Source organism: Neodiprion lecontei, chromosome 5 (genome assembly GCF_021901455.1).
Source record: "Neodiprion lecontei isolate iyNeoLeco1 chromosome 5, iyNeoLeco1.1, whole genome shotgun sequence".
Taxonomy (NCBI): domain Eukaryota; kingdom Metazoa; phylum Arthropoda; class Insecta; order Hymenoptera; family Diprionidae; genus Neodiprion; species Neodiprion lecontei.
The window spans coordinates 4,233,914-4,252,892 of NC_060264.1; the positions used below are offsets into that span (position 1 = coordinate 4,233,914).

The 18,979-nt window shown below is 40.4% G+C and overlaps 1 protein-coding gene across 3 annotated transcripts in view; it reads left to right on the top strand.

Moving 5' to 3' along the window:
- LOC107227589 (protein MTSS 2) overlaps nucleotides 1-18,979 on the top strand; it is a 52,182-nt gene that overhangs the window by 28,149 nt on the left and 5,054 nt on the right. Inside the window, exons 6-14 of one of the 3 annotated variants that reach the window (XM_046741792.1) lie at nucleotides 2,880-3,148; nucleotides 3,246-3,353; nucleotides 3,474-3,665; nucleotides 4,141-4,275; nucleotides 4,524-4,680; nucleotides 4,793-5,110; nucleotides 5,213-5,349; nucleotides 5,433-5,595; nucleotides 5,980-6,075. In XM_046741792.1, coding sequence (XP_046597748.1) covers nucleotides 2,880-3,148; nucleotides 3,246-3,353; nucleotides 3,474-3,665; nucleotides 4,141-4,275; nucleotides 4,524-4,680; nucleotides 4,793-5,110; nucleotides 5,213-5,349; nucleotides 5,433-5,595; nucleotides 5,980-6,075 — 1,575 coding nt within the window. The remainder of the gene's footprint in view (nucleotides 1-2,879; nucleotides 3,149-3,245; nucleotides 3,354-3,473; nucleotides 3,666-4,140; nucleotides 4,276-4,523; nucleotides 4,681-4,792; nucleotides 5,111-5,212; nucleotides 5,350-5,432; nucleotides 5,596-5,979; nucleotides 6,076-18,979) is intronic. The other 2 variants (XM_046741793.1, XM_046741794.1) reach the window with 2 other exon arrangements.

The following is an 18,979-nucleotide window of genomic DNA, read 5'->3' on the forward strand; positions in this document are numbered from 1 at the left end:
TGCCGCCCGCGTTTTTCTCATTTTCTCTTTTCCTTTTTTTACCCCCCCCCCCCCCCAAAAAAAAAAAAAAAACCTTTTACCTATTTTACACCCCTAGTCGCATGATTACCGCCGAGATACCCGCTAGGGGAACGCGGCTCGATTCATTCGTAGAGGGAAATGCAGGGGTAGTAGAAACAAATTCCCCCTTATCGCACTTATACACTTTTATACTCTTTTTTTTTTTTTTTATCACTATTATTATTATTTTCTTTATTTCTTTTCTTTCTTTTCTTTTCTTTCTTTCCTCCTGTTCACTCGCCTGTATGGACGAAGGGTGCGAGTCGATCTTTGAGGGTAGACGTGATACGGGAGTGAGGTCAGAAAAAAAAAAAGAAAAGAAAAAAGTAAAATGCCCGAGGGTAGAAAAATTATAGAATTTTCGAAGATATGAATATATAATTGAAATGTAGAGCAGATATATATGGAGTTGTTAGAATTCTGACTGCGGACTGTGGGCTTCTGCATTTCGACTTTGTAAATTTTGAAATTTTTTATGGAGGGACGGGATGTTGAAGTTTCGAATTTGAAAAGGTTATGTTTAATATAAATTTCTGTTTAAATGCGTCATGCATTGTATTAAACCGCGCAAGACTTATGGAAACTGGAACAGCTAAAATTGCCCAAGGTTTTTTTTTTTTTTTGTCCCTTCACTTTTCGATCAATTCGGCAAAAACATATTTATTTATTTATTTATTTATCAATACGATATGAATACGAAATACAAAGCTTGTTCTTTGTGATTTTATTCAAACTTCCGATCGCAACGTGCGGATAATAGACGAGGCGAAGTGAATTTATATTGAATAGGAGAGTCGCACTATTCTCACGACCTTTCAAACCCGTCTCTTTCAAACATTTATCACGCTTGTACATCTCCAACATCGAGCTCTATTAAAATGCCGCCATCCTTCCAAGTCCTTGGTTTATATACATATATATATATAATATATATTTGGAGAAACTGAACATCGCGTATGACGTGATATATTTCTCGTTTCCTCTCCGTTATAAGATAAAAGTTTCCGTCTTAATACGACTAAACGGTCATTACGCGATCTCTTACATACTATAGTATATGTATACATGCATCTGTGTCATATTGCACAATTTACAACGAAAATTTATCTACCTGAGTCGCGCCACATTGCCTGTCCAGAAATATTATTTTTTAAATGATTCCGTTAGTTTAAAAAAAAAAACAACTCTGCGATTGCTGTAATTTACATCGTTATTGTAAACTTGTTATTGTTCTTATTTATTATCAACTACAAGTATGAAATTTGGCTGGTCGAGGTCGGATTTCCATGCAAATTAAAATGTACCGATGCGGCGATGATGTTACCGCTGGATGCATTGCTCGGTTGGCTAATCGCTTATTGACGGTTTTATTTTATTTTTTCTTTTTTTCCTTTTTTGCTTTGCATATTTATCTACGCCTAATAACATCTGCTTACGGACAGACTGCTAAGCGATTATTCATTTCTATTTTTGAACAGGCTAATAGAGTGGTTTGGTATGTCGATCGATTCTTCTTGTTAAATAAATAGCGGAAATTCAGAGGACGGTGCAGAGAGAGAAAAAAAAGGAAAGCGGAAGAAAAAAATTGACGTTTCATTTATCGTTAGTTTTAGTGTATAGTTAGACGTATAGATTGGAAATAATGTAACGGTTAAAATCGTTAATTGTTGTTTTATCATTGTAAAGTGGTGGTAACTGAATAAATTCAAGGTTTATAAGCAGCTCTCTGATGTTTGGGATTCTTTTATTATTACTGCACAGTGTTTGAATTCAAGTAACGAACGGCCCGGTTAGTCTTAACTTCCGAACCACGAAAAAATTAGAACCGAATAAAAGAACGAAGAAGAAGAAAAGAAAGAGAAAAAAAGGAACGTTGCTGCGCTAAATAAGCTTAACGCAATACATACGTAACGTATTGTAATCCCCATTTCGCAATCTTCGATTTGTTGCATAAAACGCCGCTTTAAGTCTATACGTACACTGAGAGAAATTTTTATTTCCGGTTATCGCTCACTTCTTAACTATTGTCATTTTTTGACACAGTCGAAAAATATAGTTCTAAAAAAAAAAAAAAAAAAAAAATCATAGGTTGAGATATCCTGGATGTATTTTTATTTATTTTTTTTTTCACCTTATTTTTCTCATGCTTTTTTCTTGCCGTACTAGATTGAAGAAAAATTTCTTCGTTCTTCTTGTCTCTTTGAAGAGGGGTGGGACATGCGTATCATTTGATAAATGATTAATATGCTAATAGAAGGCTTGGTTATTACGAATTCCCCCAGTCCTTTCGACCCTCTTGCCGATGATGCTGATGCTACTGCTGCTGGATGGAAAGAGACGACTTCACGTTAGCATGTATACGTATAATAATATAGTGTGCAGGAAACGCGACACTGCAGGCATCCCCTTTGCGTTTTAAATACAAATAACAATGAATCATCTTTTAACACGCCCATGGCTACATCCTAGATAAGCGGGGTGCATTACTTTAATGACATTTTCACATGCTAAAAGCAGCAACGTGCGCACGTTATTTCAGGGGTTGAACAACCCCTTTTTCGGCTTAAGGCAGCGACGATCCCCGGGCCAGAATAGTGTTCAAAAAAATTTGGGTAGTCATGTTAAATTTTATTTAGAAGCTCGTCGATATGCAAAGTTTAGGAAAATAGATAATTTCTACCTTTTTTTTTTTTAAACTTTAAACGGTGGCACATTGTGATACAGTTTAAATTTTTTGAACTTCAATATATATCCAACTTTTGGACGCGCCTCTGTAGAAAGTAATTTTTTCTTAATCGGCACGCTTCTTTCTATTCCAGAATACAAAAAAGCAAAAACAGAACTGAAAAAACGTTCGACCGATACTCTGCGGCTGCAGAAAAAGAAAGCTCGAAAGATTCACGGACAGGGTCAGGGACAATGTACCGGCGGTGATTTGGAATTGTGTAAACTGCTCGAATCATCGGCAGCTGTAGTAAGGGAAAAACGAATCAGTCTGGAAGAAACTGAGAGGAAAGCTGTGAGAGCCGCTCTCGTCGAGGAACGTGGTCGTTTTTGTTTACTCGCCAGGTTCCTCAAACCTGTATTGGTCGGTATTGAATTTATAGATAGATTATTGTCACAATAAAATCATTGTTGTAGAACAAAAAAACAAACTAATCAATAATTGTGATTTGTATAATTAGGACGAGGAAATCGCTATGCTTATGGAGTTGACACACCTTCAAGAAGTATCCGATCAATTGCAAAGGCATACAGCTTCGCCGAATCACTTACCGCCTGCCTCCGAACAAGTAATTATAATTACAATTTCAACTACTATTTGTCCTTTTAATACACCGTCCGCATTTTAGTTTTTAATAAAAATTCGAATCTTGTGTCTGATTCTATGTTGAGCATTACGTGTCTTTCAGGTAATCACGGATATTAAGGGATGCGACACCACACAGTGGTCCCTTACCACGCCACCTTCCAGTCCTTCGTTGTCTTTGGGATCACGAAAGAGTTCTATGTGCTCCATCAGTTCGCTGACCAGCAGCAGCAGCGGCTCGTGCAAAAGTCATCCAAGTCCTTCCGGACATCCCTGGCACAGATCTTTGTCTCAGGTAAAGAATTAACGATGTTTATCAATTCATTCGCACCGTTCGATTCCTTCTGTATGTCGGTATTGTAAATGCTATAATTGTTACTCCCCTACTCGGCATTGTATGCTGTAGAATTCTTTAATCTCGCCTCTTCGTTCGTCGGTGATTATAGCGACATACCTGAAACTTGTTGATTTTTTTTTTTTTTTTGTTATCACTTGACAAGCAGCATGCACAAAAGAGTTTTTAGTGTATGTTAATGTTAGCGCATTTAGATGAATTTCAATTCACTTTTTCCCTCTGTTTTATTTTCTTTTTTTATTTTTCAACATCCATTTTGTTATGACACTCAGAGCGAAACTGAGGATATACGCATATTATTTATTCAATAATTTCTCAGTCATTTATTTTGTGCTTATATTTTATGAGTTTATTTAAAGTCGGTATTGCTATAGCTTAGCAAATGAATGCAAGTAGTTGATGTTGTACTGTGTAGCCTGTTGGTGTATCTGTAAGGCCAATCAGCACAAGTGGGATGGTCACAATGCGCCACTTGACCAGTGGATGTTCACGAGATTCTGGGTTCACTTCTCAAGATACTCTATATGCTCAACCGATCACTGAACATCAGGTAAAAAAACGTTTGACAGAAATATCAGTACCATTTTTCTGGTTAATGGACATTGTGTTTTTTATTTTTAAGTTAATTTAACTTTTTCTTTCGTCAAGTCAACCGTTTTTTTTTGTGCAATGAGGAGCACAAACTGCATTTTCGTTGTATATCCAAACCAGAAATCAAAGCCTCGTGTTCTGTTAAACACATTTTCATTGTGTGACGCTCAACATAAATTGTGTTCAATAACAAAGATTTGTTTCTAGGTATCCAACGTATCTTCCCATAGTAACCAGAGTACTGGATCAACTACGATGAGGCCTGTGACAACTTCAACATGGCCAGATCTGCAGGAATCTTCCATTCAATTTGACAGGCAAAGCCAAAATGTGGTCAACGAACGACCGCATACTATATCTTCCGGTGAGACGATGTTTCTATTTTTGAATAGATGAATGTGACATTTTTGGCAGCCAATTTTCTTAAACTTTCTAAATAAAGAAACTAAAGTCGAAAACTGTTGAATCTATTTCAGCATATGAAAAAGGTCATCACCAGCGTCCCGCCCTTAGCGTTTATACCTTCCAAGCACCAGAGGGAACTGTCACAGGCACAACATGTTGTCACAGTCAACCAGCATCTCCAGTATCATCCTCATCGTCTTGCTCGTCTTCGAACCAGCAACACAATAATTTGCAAAATCAACAAAATCGTGTTCAATTAAGAAATAACAAGCCACCAATACCGAGCCGCTGCTCTAGCCTAGAGCGGCCCGTTGTTCCGGCTAAAAATGAACCGCCGGGAAGTCCCAGAGGAAAACCTAAGTTGCCCTTGCCCGCACACTTAGCCAAAGGTTTATATTTCCTCATATCTTCATTTCTCATTATATCACAGGTTTTTTTCACCGCTTTGGTGTGAATCGACGGGATCTAAATTTGTCGAAAATGATTTTCAGAATTGACTACACATCAGCTTCAGCAACCGATGTATGTTAATATGCACGAACTGGCTAACCTCGCTGCTAGTCGTGCCCAAGAAATGCAACACCTTCCGCCTCCACCACCACCAACTTCTAGCGCCGTTAGCGATAAGGTAGGCGTACTAGTGGAGCAGAGTTTAATTTACCCACTCGCGATTCACCGGTTTCAATATTCTTTAATAATTGTTCATCGCAGGCTGATGCTCCGGAGAAGGATGGTGGCAGTTTAACTTCTGAGTCCAGTCTGGAGTCCAGCAGTGGTTACGGTAGTCAGACAACTCTTCCTCACGTTCAACAGCTTTCCCAAAACCCATCCCAAGGAGCTGAAGAAGAAAATACAACCAATCAACATGAGAAAGGTAAAGAATTTTGGCCACGTGATTTTCATCATATTATGTGTATCAGCTGCATTGTCTCGTCATTTTCGTTCATGCATATTGAGACGTGCATCGTCGTATCATCTTAGCTCGAAACATTTATTCTGCTCGTATCAGAAAGTATTTTAGTATTGAATTCAGATTCGGAACGTGACGGCATGGTGTTACGTGTGTTTTTTCTTTATCATTTTGAGATTGTGTAGAGCACTGAAACTTGGAGGAAGAGATATAGAAAAAATTAAATTTTGTTGTTTTCCGTGTCTGTCATTATATTATTAATGATTTTGTCGAGCGTTTTATTGTTATCCAGCTTATTTTTTGTGATTTGTCTTGAATGGCTTATATGCTCTGCATGTGTTTGCGTAGTTACTATGGACAACGAAGAACGTTCTGGTTTCGAGTGTATTTTGCGTCATGAAAATGCTACCAATACATCATTACGTCGTCCAGTGTCCATGAGTGGTGAGTCCTGCATCCCCATTTCCGCTGTCATCTTCTGGTCTATTTGCACAGCATTTCTATTGTAATGTAACAATTATAAAGAATTGGTATGGCTATTTGAAAATTCTAATTTTGTGAACTGCTACAAATAAAATGCAGTGAAGCTTTAATATGCGTTATTGTTAATTAATAACCGTAGGTGCATACGACTTTTTTTTGAGCATAAGTACAATAAGGTGAAGTGATAAAGCGAAAGCATGTACCTCAGTCTTTACATTCACTTCAAGTGATATATGCAGGCTTCACAGTGGTTCCCCTTTTCCTCGGAAATTACTCTATTTCATTTCAATTTTCCTGTAAAAACCACCTATTTTTGGTAATTTGCCATGTTCTTTTGACCTTTATCCCAACCAAATATGTAGGTCTATGGATCTGAAATGTGACAAACAAATGTAACAACCGTCTTCTAAATGAAATTCTCAATAAAAGCATGTTTGAAAATTTCGGATTCAAGTGAATATATGCGAGTGGCATGACATACCGAAATGGCGAAACTCTCATCACGATTTCATACCAGTTCTTTACTTTTCCGTGGAAGCAAAGTGTTTTTGTGTGTTTTTATTTATAATTGCATGTGATATGTGGCATGCTAGCCGTTAAACGCATTCGAAATACGTCAACTTGAACTGTAAATCCATATTGAAATGAAGTATAGCAGCCGCTGATTTTTTCTTCCTCATAATTGTGCTGGCATTTTGTAACCTTGATATTGTGTTATTTTCACACAAACCTTCCACTATTTCCCCTCGGATTACCTGGGTTAAGCTCAGTGAAGCCAGGACATGTTTGACGGACGGAAATTTTTTTGCTTGGCATGAAAATGAGGAGGTGACTCATTTTAAATTTTTTCTGGAGATTTCGAAGATTTTCAGAAATACTGAAATCCATTCTTCAATGTGATATTCCGACGTGATTTTGCGAGAGATATCAATATCGTGCCATCCAAAGACGCTAAGATCGACGGATCAGGTGGTAAGGCCAAGGGACGAAGAAGTTTTTTTCGTCATTTCTTTGCTGCTGGTGTTTTCTTCATAATTTCTCTCCTGTTGGTCCCACGCTCTTTTCGCTGCGTTTTCCGAGTTCCGGAGGGTCCAATTGGTCGGGAAAGGGTCATACAAATCAATTCTGAGACGAAAGATTTTTTGGTCAAAAAAAAGGAAGGTTAACCCCTTTGTATTTTTGGCGAAAATTTTCGCGATTTTGAAAGTGCTGGAATAAATTCCTTCTGGCGCAATTCTGACGTAATTTTGCGAGAGAAATCGATTAGGCGCAGTCCCAATGCGCTGCGAGCAACGGATCAAAAGTTAGAGCCAAAAAACGAAAACTCGTATTTTCGACATTTTTCAGCAGGTGCTTTTCCCTTCGTAATTTCTCTCCTGTTGGTCCCACGCTCTTTTCGCTGCGTTTTCCGAGTTCCTGGGGGTCCAATTGGTCGGGATAGGGTCTAACAAATCAATTCTGAAACGAAAGATTTTTTGGTCAAAAAAAAAGGGAGGTTAACCCCTTTGTATTTTTGGCGAAAATTTTCGCGATTTTCAAAAGTGCTGGAATAGATTCTTTCTGGCGCAATTCTGACGTAATTTTGCGAGAGAAATCGATTAGGCGCAGTCCCAATGCGCTGCGAGCAACGGATCAAAAGTTGGAGCCAAAAAACAAAAACTCGTATTTCCGACATTTTTCAGCAAGTGCTTTTCCCTTCGTAATTTCTCTCCTGTTGGTCCCACGCTCTTTTCGCTGCGTTTTCCGAGTTCCTGTGGGTCCAATTAGTCGGGAAAGGGTCTAACAAATCAATTTTGAGACGAAAGATTTTTTGGTCAAAAAAAAAGGAAGGTTAACCCCTTTGTATTTTTGGCGAAAATTTTCGCGATTTTCAAAAGTGCTGGACTAAATTCTTTCTGGCGCATCTCTGACGTAATTTTGCGAGAGAAATCGATTAGGCGCAGTCCCAATGCGCTGCGAGCAACGGATCAAAAGTTAGAGCCAAAAAACGAAAACTAGTGTTTTCGACATTTTTCAGCAGGTGCTTTTCCCTTCGTAATATCTCTCCTGTTGGTCCCACGCTCTTTTCGCTGCGTTTTCCGAGTTCCTGGGGGTCCAGTTGGTCGGGAAAGGGTCTAACAAATCAATTCTGAGACGAAAGATTTTTTGGTCAAAAAAAAGGAAGGTTAACCCCTTTGTATTTTTGGCGAAAATTTTCGCGATTTTGAAAAGTGCTGGGATAAATTCTTTCTGGCGCGATTCTGACGTAATTTCGCGAGAGAAATCGATTAGGCGCAGTCCCAATGCGCTGCGAGCAACGGATCAAAAGTTAGAGCCAAAAAACGAAAACTAGTATTTTCGACATTTTTCAGCAGGTGCTTTTCCCTTCGTAATTTCTCTCCTGTTGGTCCCACGCTCTTTTCGCTGCGTTTTCCGAGTTCCTGAGGGTCCAATTGGTCGGGAAAGGGTCATACAAATCAATTCTGAGACAAAAGATTTTTTGGTCAAAAAAAAAGGAAGGTTAACCCCTTTGTATTTTTGGCGAAAATTTTCGCGATTTTGAAAAGTGCTGGAATAAATTCTTTCTGGCGCAATTCAGACGTAATTTTGCGAGAGAAATCGATTAGGCGCAGTCTCAATACGCTGCGAGCAACGGATCAAAAGTTAGAGCCAAAAAACGAAAACTCGCATTTTCGACATTTTTCAGCAGGTGCTTTTCCCTTCGTAATTTCTCTCCTGTTGGTCCCACGCTCTTTTCGCTGCGTTTTCCGAGTTCCTGGGGGTCCAATTGGTCGGGAAAGGGTCTATCAAATCAATTCTGAGACGAAAGATTTTTTGGTCAAAAAAAAAGGAAGGTTAACCCCTTTGTATTTTTGGCGAAAATTTTCGCGATTTTGAGAAGTGCTGGAATAAATTCCTTCTGGCGCAATTCTGACGTAATTTTGCGAGAGAAATCGATTAGGCGCAGTCCCAATGCGCTGCGAGCAACGGATCAAAAGTTAGAGCCAAAAAACGAAAACTCGTATTTTCGACATTTTTCAGCAGGTGCTTTTCCCTTCGTAATTTCTCTCCTGTTGGTCCCACGCTCTTTTCGCTGCGTTTTCCGAGTTCCTGGGGGTCCAATTGGTCGGGAAAGGGTCTAACAAATCAATTCTGAGACAAAAGATTTTTTGGTCAAAAAAAAAGGAAGGTTAACCCCTTTGTATTTTTGGCGAAAATTTTCGCGATTTTGAAAAGTGCTGGAATAAATTCCTTCTGGCGCAATTCTGACGTAATTTTGCGAGAGAAATCGATTAGGCGCAGTCCCAACGCGCTGCGAGCAACGGATCAAAAGTTAGAGCCAAAAAACGAAAACTCGTATTTTCGACATTTTTCAGCAGGTGCTTTTCCCTTCGTAATTTCTCTCCTGTTGGTCCCACGCTCTTTTCGCTGCGTTTTCCGAGTTCCTGTGGGTCCAATTAGTCGGGAAAGGGTCTAACAAATCAATTTTGAGACGAAAGATTTTTTGGTCAAAAAAAAAGGAAGGTTAACCCCTTTGTATTTTTGGCGAAAATTTTCGCGATTTTCAAAAGTGCTGGACTAAATTCTTTCTGGCGCATCTCTGACGTAAGTTTGCGAGAGAAATCGATTAGGCGCAGTCCCAATGCGCTGCGAGCAACGGATCAAAAGTTAGAGCCAAAAAACGAAAACTAGTATTTTCGACATTTTTCAGCAGGTGCTTTTCCCTTCGTAATTTCTCTCCTGTTGGTCCCACGCTCTTTTCGCTGCGTTTTCCGAGTTCCTGGGGGTCCAATTGGTCAGGAAAGGGTCATAAAAATTGAATCTGAGACCAAAACTTTTTGGTCGAAAATCGGCAAAAAAGTAAGGCTAACCCCTTTGTATTTTTGGCGAAAATTTTCGCGATTTTGAAAAGTGCTGGAATAAATTCTTTCTGGCGCAATTCAGACGTAATTTTGCGAGAGAAATCGATTAGGCGCAGTCTCAATACGCTGTGAGCAACGGATCAAAAGTTGGAGCCAAAAAACAAAAACTCGTATTTCCGACATTTTTCAGCAAGTGCTTTTCCCTTCGTAATTTCTCTCGTGTTGGTCCCACGCTCTTTTCGCTGCGTTTTCCGAGTTCCTGAGGGTCCAATTGGTCGGGAAAGGGTCATACAAATCAATTCTGAGACAAAAGATTTTTTGGTCAAAAAAAAAGGAAGGTTAACCCCTTTGTATTTTTGGCGAAAATTTTCGCGATTTTGAAAAGTGCTGGAATAAATTCTTTCTGGCGCAATTCAGACGTAATTTTGCGAGAGAAATCGATTAGGCGCAGTCTCAATACGCTGCGAGCAACGGATCAAAAGTTGGAGCCAAAAAACAAAAACTCGTATTTCCGACATTTTTCAGCAAGTGCTTTTCCCTTCGTAATTTCTCTCCTGTTGGTCCCACGCTCTTTTCGCTGCGTTTTCCGAGTTCCTGGGGGTCCATTTGGTCGGGAAAGGGTCTGACAAATCAATTCTGAGACGAAAGATTTTTTGGTCAAAAAAAAAGGAAGGTTAACCCCTTTGTATTTTTGGCGAAAATTTTCGCGATTCTGAAAAGTGCTGGGATAAATTCTTTCTGGCGCGATTCTGACGTAATTTTGCGAGAGAAATCGATTAGGCGCAGTCCCAATGCGCTGCGAGCAACGGATCAAAAGTTAGAGCCAAAAAACGAAAACTAGTATTTTCGACATTTTTCAGCAGGTGCTTTTCCCTTCGTAATTTCTCTCCTGTTGATCCCACGCTCTTTTCGCTGCGTTTTCCGAGTTCCTGAGGGTCCAATTGGTCGGGAAAGGGTCATACAAATCAATTCTGAGACAAAAGATTTTTTGATCAAAAAAAAAGGAAGGTTAACCCCTTTGTATTTTTGGCGAAAATTTTCGCGATTTTGAAAAGTGCTGGAATAAATTCTTTCTGGCGCGATTCTGACGTAATTTTGCGAGAGAAATCGATTAGGCGCAGTCGCAATGCGCTGCGAGCAACGGATCAAAAGTTAGAGCCAAAAAACGAAAACTAGTATTTTCGACATTTTTCAGCAGGTGCTTTTCCCTTCGTAATTTCTCTCCTGTTGATCCCACGCTCTTTTCGCTGCGTTTTCCGAGTTCCTGAGGGTCCAATTGGTCGGGAAAGGGTCATACAAATCAATTCTGAGACAAAAGATTTTTTGGTCAAAAAAAAAGGAAGGTTAACCCCTTTGTATTTTTGGCGAAAATTTTCGCGATTTTGAAAAGTGCTGGAATAAATTCTTTTTGGCGCAATTCAGACGTAATTTTGCGAGAGAAATCGATTAGGCGCAGTCTCAATACGCTGCGAGCAACGGATCAAAAGTTGGAGCCAAAAAACAAAAACTCGTATTTCCGACATTTTTCAGCAAGTGCTTTTCCCTTCGTAATTTCTCTCCTGTTGGTCCCACGCTCTTTTCGCTGCGTTTTCCGAGTTCCTCGGGGTCCAATTGGTCGGGAAAGGGTCTAACAAATCAATTCTGAGACGAAAGATTTTTTGGTCAAAAAAAAAGGAAGGTTAACCCCTTTGTATTTTTGGCGAAAATTTTCGCGATTTTCAAAAGTGCTGGAATAAATTCTTTCTGGCGCAACTCTGACGTAATTTCGCGAGAGAAATCGATTAGGCGCAGTCCCAATGCGCTGCGAGCAACGGATCAAAAGTTACAGCCAAAAAACGAAAACTAGTATTTTCGACATTTTTCAGCAGGTGCTTTTTCCTTCGTAATTTCTCCCCTGTTGGTCCCACGCTCTTTTCGCTGCGTTTTCCGAGTTCCTGGGGGTCCAGTTGGTCGGGAAAGGGTCTAACAAATCAATTCTGAGACGAAAGATTTTTTGGTCAAAAAAAAAGGATGGTTAACCCCTTTGTATTTTTGGCGAAAATTTTCGCGATTTTGAAAAGTGCAGGGATAAATTCTTTCTGGCGCGATTCTGACGTAATTTTGCGAGAGAAATCGATTAGGCGCAGTCCCAATGCGCTGCGAGCAACGGATCAAAAGTTAGAGCCAAAAAACGAAAACTAGTATTTTCGACATTTTTCAGCAGGTGCTTTTCCCTTCGTAATTTCTCTCCTGTTGATCCCACGCTCTTTTCGCTGCGTTTTCCGAGTTCCTGAGGGACCAATTGGTCGGGAAAGGGTCATACAAATCAATTCTGAGACAAAAGATTTTTTGGTCAAAAAAAAAGGAAGGTTAACCCCTTTGTATTTTTGGCGAAAATTTTCGCGATTTTGAAAAGTGCTGGAATAAATTCTTTCTGGCGCAATTCAGACGTAATTTTGCGAGAGAAATCGATTAGGCGCAGTCTCAATACGCTGCGAGCAACGGATCAAAAGTTGGAGCCAAAAAACAAAAACTCGTATTTCCGACATTTTCCAGCAAGTGCTTTTCCCTTCGTAATTTCTCTCCTGTTGGTCCCACGCTCTTTTCGCTGCGTTTTCCGAGTTCCTGGGGGTCCAATTGGTCGGGAAAGGGTCTAACAAATCAATTCTGAGACGAAAGATTTTTTGGTCAAAAAAAAAGGAAGGTTACCCCCTTTGTATTTTTGGCGAAAATTTTCGCGATTTTGAAAAGTGCTGGGATAAATTCTTTCTGGCGCGATTCTGACGTAATTTTGCGAGAGAAATCGATTAGGCGCAGTCCCAATGCGCTGCGAGCAACGGATCAAAAGTTAGAGCCAAAAAACGAAAACTAGTATTTTCGACATTTTTCAGCAGGTGCTTTTCCCTTCGTAATTTCTCTCCTGTTGATCCCACGCTCTTTTCGCTGCGTTTTCCGAGTTCCTGAGGGTCCAATTGGTCGGGAAAGGGTCATACAAATCAATTCTGAGACAAAAGATTTTTTGGTCAAAAAAAAAGGAAGGTTAACCCCTTTGTATTTTTGGCGAAAATTTTCGCGATTTTGAAAAGTGCTGGAATAAATTCTTTCTGGCGCAATTCAGACGTAATTTTGCGAGAGAAATCGATTAGGCGCAGTCTCAATACGCTGCGAGCAACGGATCAAAAGTTGGAGCCAAAAAACAAAAACTCGTATTTCCGACATTTTTCAGCAAGTGCTTTTCCCTTCGTAATTTCTCTCCTGTTGGTCCCACGCTTTTTTCGCTGCGTTTTCCGAGTTCCTGGGGGTCCAATTGGTCGGGAAAGGGTCTAACAAATCAATTCTGAGACGAAAGATTTTTTGGTCAAAAAAAAAGGAAGGTTAACCCCTTTGTATTTTTGGCGAAAATTTTCGCGATTTTGAAAAGTGCTGGGATAAATTCTTTCTGGCGCGATTCTGACGTAATTTTGCGAGAGAAATCGATTAGGCGCAGTCGCAATGCGCTGCGAGCAACGGATCAAAAGTTAGAGCCAAAAAACGAAAACTAGTATTTTCGACATTTTTCAGCAGGTGCTTTTCCCTTCGTAATTTCTCTCCTGTTGATCCCACGCTCTTTTCGCTGCGTTTTCCGAGTTCCTGAGGGTCCAATTGGTCGGGAAAGGGTCATACAAATCAATTCTGAGACAAAAGATTTTTTGGTCAAAAAAAAAGGAAGGTTAACCCCTTTGTATTTTTGGCGAAAATTTTCGCGATTTTGAAAAGTGCTGGAATAAATTCTTTTTGGCGCAATTCAGACGTAATTTTGCGAGAGAAATCGATTAGGCGCAGTCTCAATACGCTGCGAGCAACGGATCAAAAGTTGGAGCCAAAAAACAAAAACTCGTATTTCCGACATTTTTCAGCAAGTGCTTTTTCCTTCGTAACTTCTCTCCTGTTGGTCCCACGCTCTTTTCGCTGCGTTTTCCGAGTTCCTCGGGGTCCAATTGGTCGGGAAAGGGTCTAACAAATCAATTCTGAGACGAAAGATTTTTTGGTCAAAAAAAAAGGAAGGTTAACCCCTTTGTATTTTTGGCGAAAATTTTCGCGATTTTGAAAAGTGCTGGAATAAATTCTTTCTGGCGCAATTCAGACGTAATTTTGCGAGAGAAATCGATTAGGCGCAGTCTCAATACGCTGCGAGCAACGGATCAAAAGTTGGAGCCAAAAAACAAAAACTCGTATTTCCGACATTTTTCAGCAAGTGCTTTCCCCTTCGTAATTTCTCTTCTGTTGGTCCCACGCTCTTTTCGCTGCGGTTTCTGAGTTCCTTAGGGTCCAATTGGTCGGGAAAGGGTCATACAAATCAATTCTGAGACAAAAGATTTTTTGGTCAAAAAAAAAGGAAGGTTAACCCCTTTGTATTTTTGGCGAAAATTTTCGCGATTTTGAGAAGTGCTGGAATAAATTCCTTCTGGCGCAATTCTGACGTAATTTTGCGAGAGAAATCGATTAGGCGCAGTCCCAACGCGCTGCGAGCAACGGATCAAAAGTTAGAGCCAAAAAACGAAAACTCGTATTTTCGACATTTTTCAGCAGGTGCTTTTCCCTTCGTAATTTCTCTCCTGTTGGTCCCACGCTCTTTTCGCTGCGTTTTCCGAGTTCCTGTGGGTCCAATTAGTCGGGAAAGGGTCTAACAAATCAATTTTGAGACGAAAGATTTTTTGGTCAAAAAAAAAGGAAGGTTAACCCCTTTGTATTTTTGGCGAAAATTTTCGCGATTTTCAAAAGTGCTGGACTAAATTCTTTCTGGCGCATCTCTGACGTAATTTTGCGAGAGAAATCGATTAGGCGCAGTCCCAATGCGCTGCGAGCAACGGATCAAAAGTTAGAGCCAAAAAACGAAAACTAGTATTTTCGACATTTTTCAGCAGGTGCTTTTCCCTTCGTAATTTCTCTCCTGTTGGTCCCACGCTCTTTTCGCTGCGTTTTCCGAGTTCCTGGGGGTCCAATTGGTCAGGAAAGGGTCATAAAAATTGAATCTGAGACCAAAACTTTTTGGTCGAAAATCGGCAAAAAAGTAAGGCTAACCCCTTTGTATTTTTGGCGAAAATTTTCGCGATTTTGAAAAGTGCTGGAATAAATTCTTTCTGGCGCAATTCAGACGTAATTTTGCGAGAGAAATCGATTAGGCGCAGTCTCAATACGCTGTGAGCAACGGATCAAAAGTTGGAGCCAAAAAACAAAAACTCGTATTTCCGACATTTTTCAGCAAGTGCTTTTCCCTTCGTAATTTCTCTCGTGTTGGTCCCACGCTCTTTTCGCTGCGTTTTCCGAGTTCCTGAGGGTCCAATTGGTCGGGAAAGGGTCATACAAATCAATTCTGAGACAAAAGATTTTTTGGTCAAAAAAAAAGGAAGGTTAACCCCTTTGTATTTTTGGCGAAAATTTTCGCGATTTTGAAAAGTGCTGGAATAAATTCTTTCTGGCGCAATTCAGACGTAATTTTGCGAGAGAAATCGATTAGGCGCAGTCTCAATACGCTGCGAGCAACGGATCAAAAGTTGGAGCCAAAAAACAAAAACTCGTATTTCCGACATTTTTCAGCAAGTGCTTTTCCCTTCGTAATTTCTCTCCTGTTGGTCCCACGCTCTTTTCGCTGCGTTTTCCGAGTTCCTGGGGGTCCATTTGGTCGGGAAAGGGTCTGACAAATCAATTCTGAGACGAAAGATTTTTTGGTCAAAAAAAAAGGAAGGTTAACCCCTTTGTATTTTTGGCGAAAATTTTCGCGATTCTGAAAAGTGCTGGGATAAATTCTTTCTGGCGCGATTCTGACGTAATTTTGCGAGAGAAATCGATTAGGCGCAGTCCCAATGCGCTGCGAGCAACGGATCAAAAGTTAGAGCCAAAAAACGAAAACTAGTATTTTCGACATTTTTCAGCAGGTGCTTTTCCCTTCGTAATTTCTCTCCTGTTGATCCCACGCTCTTTTCGCTGCGTTTTCCGAGTTCCTGAGGGTCCAATTGGTCGGGAAAGGGTCATACAAATCAATTCTGAGACAAAAGATTTTTTGATCAAAAAAAAAGGAAGGTTAACCCCTTTGTATTTTTGGCGAAAATTTTCGCGATTTTGAAAAGTGCTGGAATAAATTCTTTCTGGCGCGATTCTGACGTAATTTTGCGAGAGAAATCGATTAGGCGCAGTCGCAATGCGCTGCGAGCAACGGATCAAAAGTTAGAGCCAAAAAACGAAAACTAGTATTTTCGACATTTTTCAGCAGGTGCTTTTCCCTTCGTAATTTCTCTCCTGTTGATCCCACGCTCTTTTCGCTGCGTTTTCCGAGTTCCTGAGGGTCCAATTGGTCGGGAAAGGGTCATACAAATCAATTCTGAGACAAAAGATTTTTTGGTCAAAAAAAAAGGAAGGTTAACCCCTTTGTATTTTTGGCGAAAATTTTCGCGATTTTGAAAAGTGCTGGAATAAATTCTTTTTGGCGCAATTCAGACGTAATTTTGCGAGAGAAATCGATTAGGCGCAGTCTCAATACGCTGCGAGCAACGGATCAAAAGTTGGAGCCAAAAAACAAAAACTCGTATTTCCGACATTTTTCAGCAAGTGCTTTTCCCTTCGTAATTTCTCTCCTGTTGGTCCCACGCTCTTTTCGCTGCGTTTTCCGAGTTCCTCGGGGTCCAATTGGTCGGGAAAGGGTCTAACAAATCAATTCTGAGACGAAAGATTTTTTGGTCAAAAAAAAAGGAAGGTTAACCCCTTTGTATTTTTGGCGAAAATTTTCGCGATTTTCAAAAGTGCTGGAATAAATTCTTTCTGGCGCAACTCTGACGTAATTTCGCGAGAGAAATCGATTAGGCGCAGTCCCAATGCGCTGCGAGCAACGGATCAAAAGTTACAGCCAAAAAACGAAAACTAGTATTTTCGACATTTTTCAGCAGGTGCTTTTTCCTTCGTAATTTCTCCCCTGTTGGTCCCACGCTCTTTTCGCTGCGTTTTCCGAGTTCCTGGGGGTCCAGTTGGTCGGGAAAGGGTCTAACAAATCAATTCTGAGACGAAAGATTTTTTGGTCAAAAAAAAAGGATGGTTAACCCCTTTGTATTTTTGGCGAAAATTTTCGCGATTTTGAAAAGTGCAGGGATAAATTCTTTCTGGCGCGATTCTGACGTAATTTTGCGAGAGAAATCGATTAGGCGCAGTCCCAATGCGCTGCGAGCAACGGATCAAAAGTTAGAGCCAAAAAACGAAAACTAGTATTTTCGACATTTTTCAGCAGGTGCTTTTCCCTTCGTAATTTCTCTCCTGTTGATCCCACGCTCTTTTCGCTGCGTTTTCCGAGTTCCTGAGGGACCAATTGGTCGGGAAAGGGTCATACAAATCAATTCTGAGACAAAAGATTTTTTGGTCAAAAAAAAAGGAAGGTTAACCCCTTTGTATTTTTGGCGAAAATTTTCGCGATTTTGAAAAGTGCTGGAATAAATTCTTTCTGGCGCAATTCAGACGTAATTTTGCGAGAGAAATCGATTAGGCGCAGTCTCAATACGCTGCGAGCAACGGATCAAAAGTTGGAGCCAAAAAACAAAAACTCGTATTTCCGACATTTTCCAGCAAGTGCTTTTCCCTTCGTAATTTCTCTCCTGTTGGTCCCACGCTCTTTTCGCTGCGTTTTCCGAGTTCCTGGGGGTCCAATTGGTCGGGAAAGGGTCTAACAAATCAATTCTGAGACGAAAGATTTTTTGGTCAAAAAAAAAGGAAGGTTACCCCCTTTGTATTTTTGGCGAAAATTTTCGCGATTTTGAAAAGTGCTGGGATAAATTCTTTCTGGCGCGATTCTGACGTAATTTTGCGAGAGAAATCGATTAGGCGCAGTCCCAATGCGCTGCGAGCAACGGATCAAAAGTTAGAGCCAAAAAACGAAAACTAGTATTTTCGACATTTTTCAGCAGGTGCTTTTCCCTTCGTAATTTCTCTCCTGTTGATCCCACGCTCTTTTCGCTGCGTTTTCCGAGTTCCTGAGGGTCCAATTGGTCGGGAAAGGGTCATACAAATCAATTCTGAGACAAAAGATTTTTTGGTCAAAAAAAAAGGAAGGTTAACCCCTTTGTATTTTTGGCGAAAATTTTCGCGATTTTGAAAAGTGCTGGAATAAATTCTTTCTGGCGCAATTCAGACGTAATTTTGCGAGAGAAATCGATTAGGCGCAGTCTCAATACGCTGCGAGCAACGGATCAAAAGTTGGAGCCAAAAAACAAAAACTCGTATTTCCGACATTTTTCAGCAAGTGCTTTTCCCTTCGTAATTTCTCTCCTGTTGGTCCCACGCTTTTTTCGCTGCGTTTTCCGAGTTCCTGGGGGTCCAATTGGTCGGGAAAGGGTCTAACAAATCAATTCTGAGACGAAAGATTTTTTGGTCAAAAAAAAAGGAAGGTTAACCTTTGTATTTTTGGCGAAAATTTTCGCGATTTTCAAAAGTGCTGGAATAAATTCTTTCTGGCGCAACTCTGACGTAATTTCGCGAGAGAAATCGATTAGGCGCAGTCCCAATGCGCTGCGAGCAACGGATCAAAAGTTACAGCCAAAAAACGAAAACTAGTATTTTCGACATTTTTCAGCAGGTGCTTTTTCCTTCGTAATTTCTCCCCTGTTGGTCCCACGCTCTTTTCGCTGCGTTTTCCGAGTTCCTGGGGGTCCAGTTGGTCGGGAAAGGGTCTAACAAATCAATTCTGAGACGAAAGATTTTTGGGTCAAAAAAAAAGGAAGGTTAACCCCTTTGTATTTTTGGCGAAAATTTTCGCGATTTTGAAAAGTGCAGGGATAAATTCTTTCTGGCGCGATTCTGACGTAATTTTGCGAGAGAAATCGATTAGGCGCAGTCCCAATGCGCTGCGAGCAACGGATCAAAAGTTAGAGCCAAAAAACGAAAACTAGTATTTTCGACATTTTTCAGCAGGTGCTTTTCCCTTCGTAATTTCTCTCCTGTTGGTCCCACGCTCTTTTCGCTGCGTTTTCCGAGTTCCTGAGGGTCCAATTGGTCGGGAAAGGGTCATACAAATCAATTCTGAGACA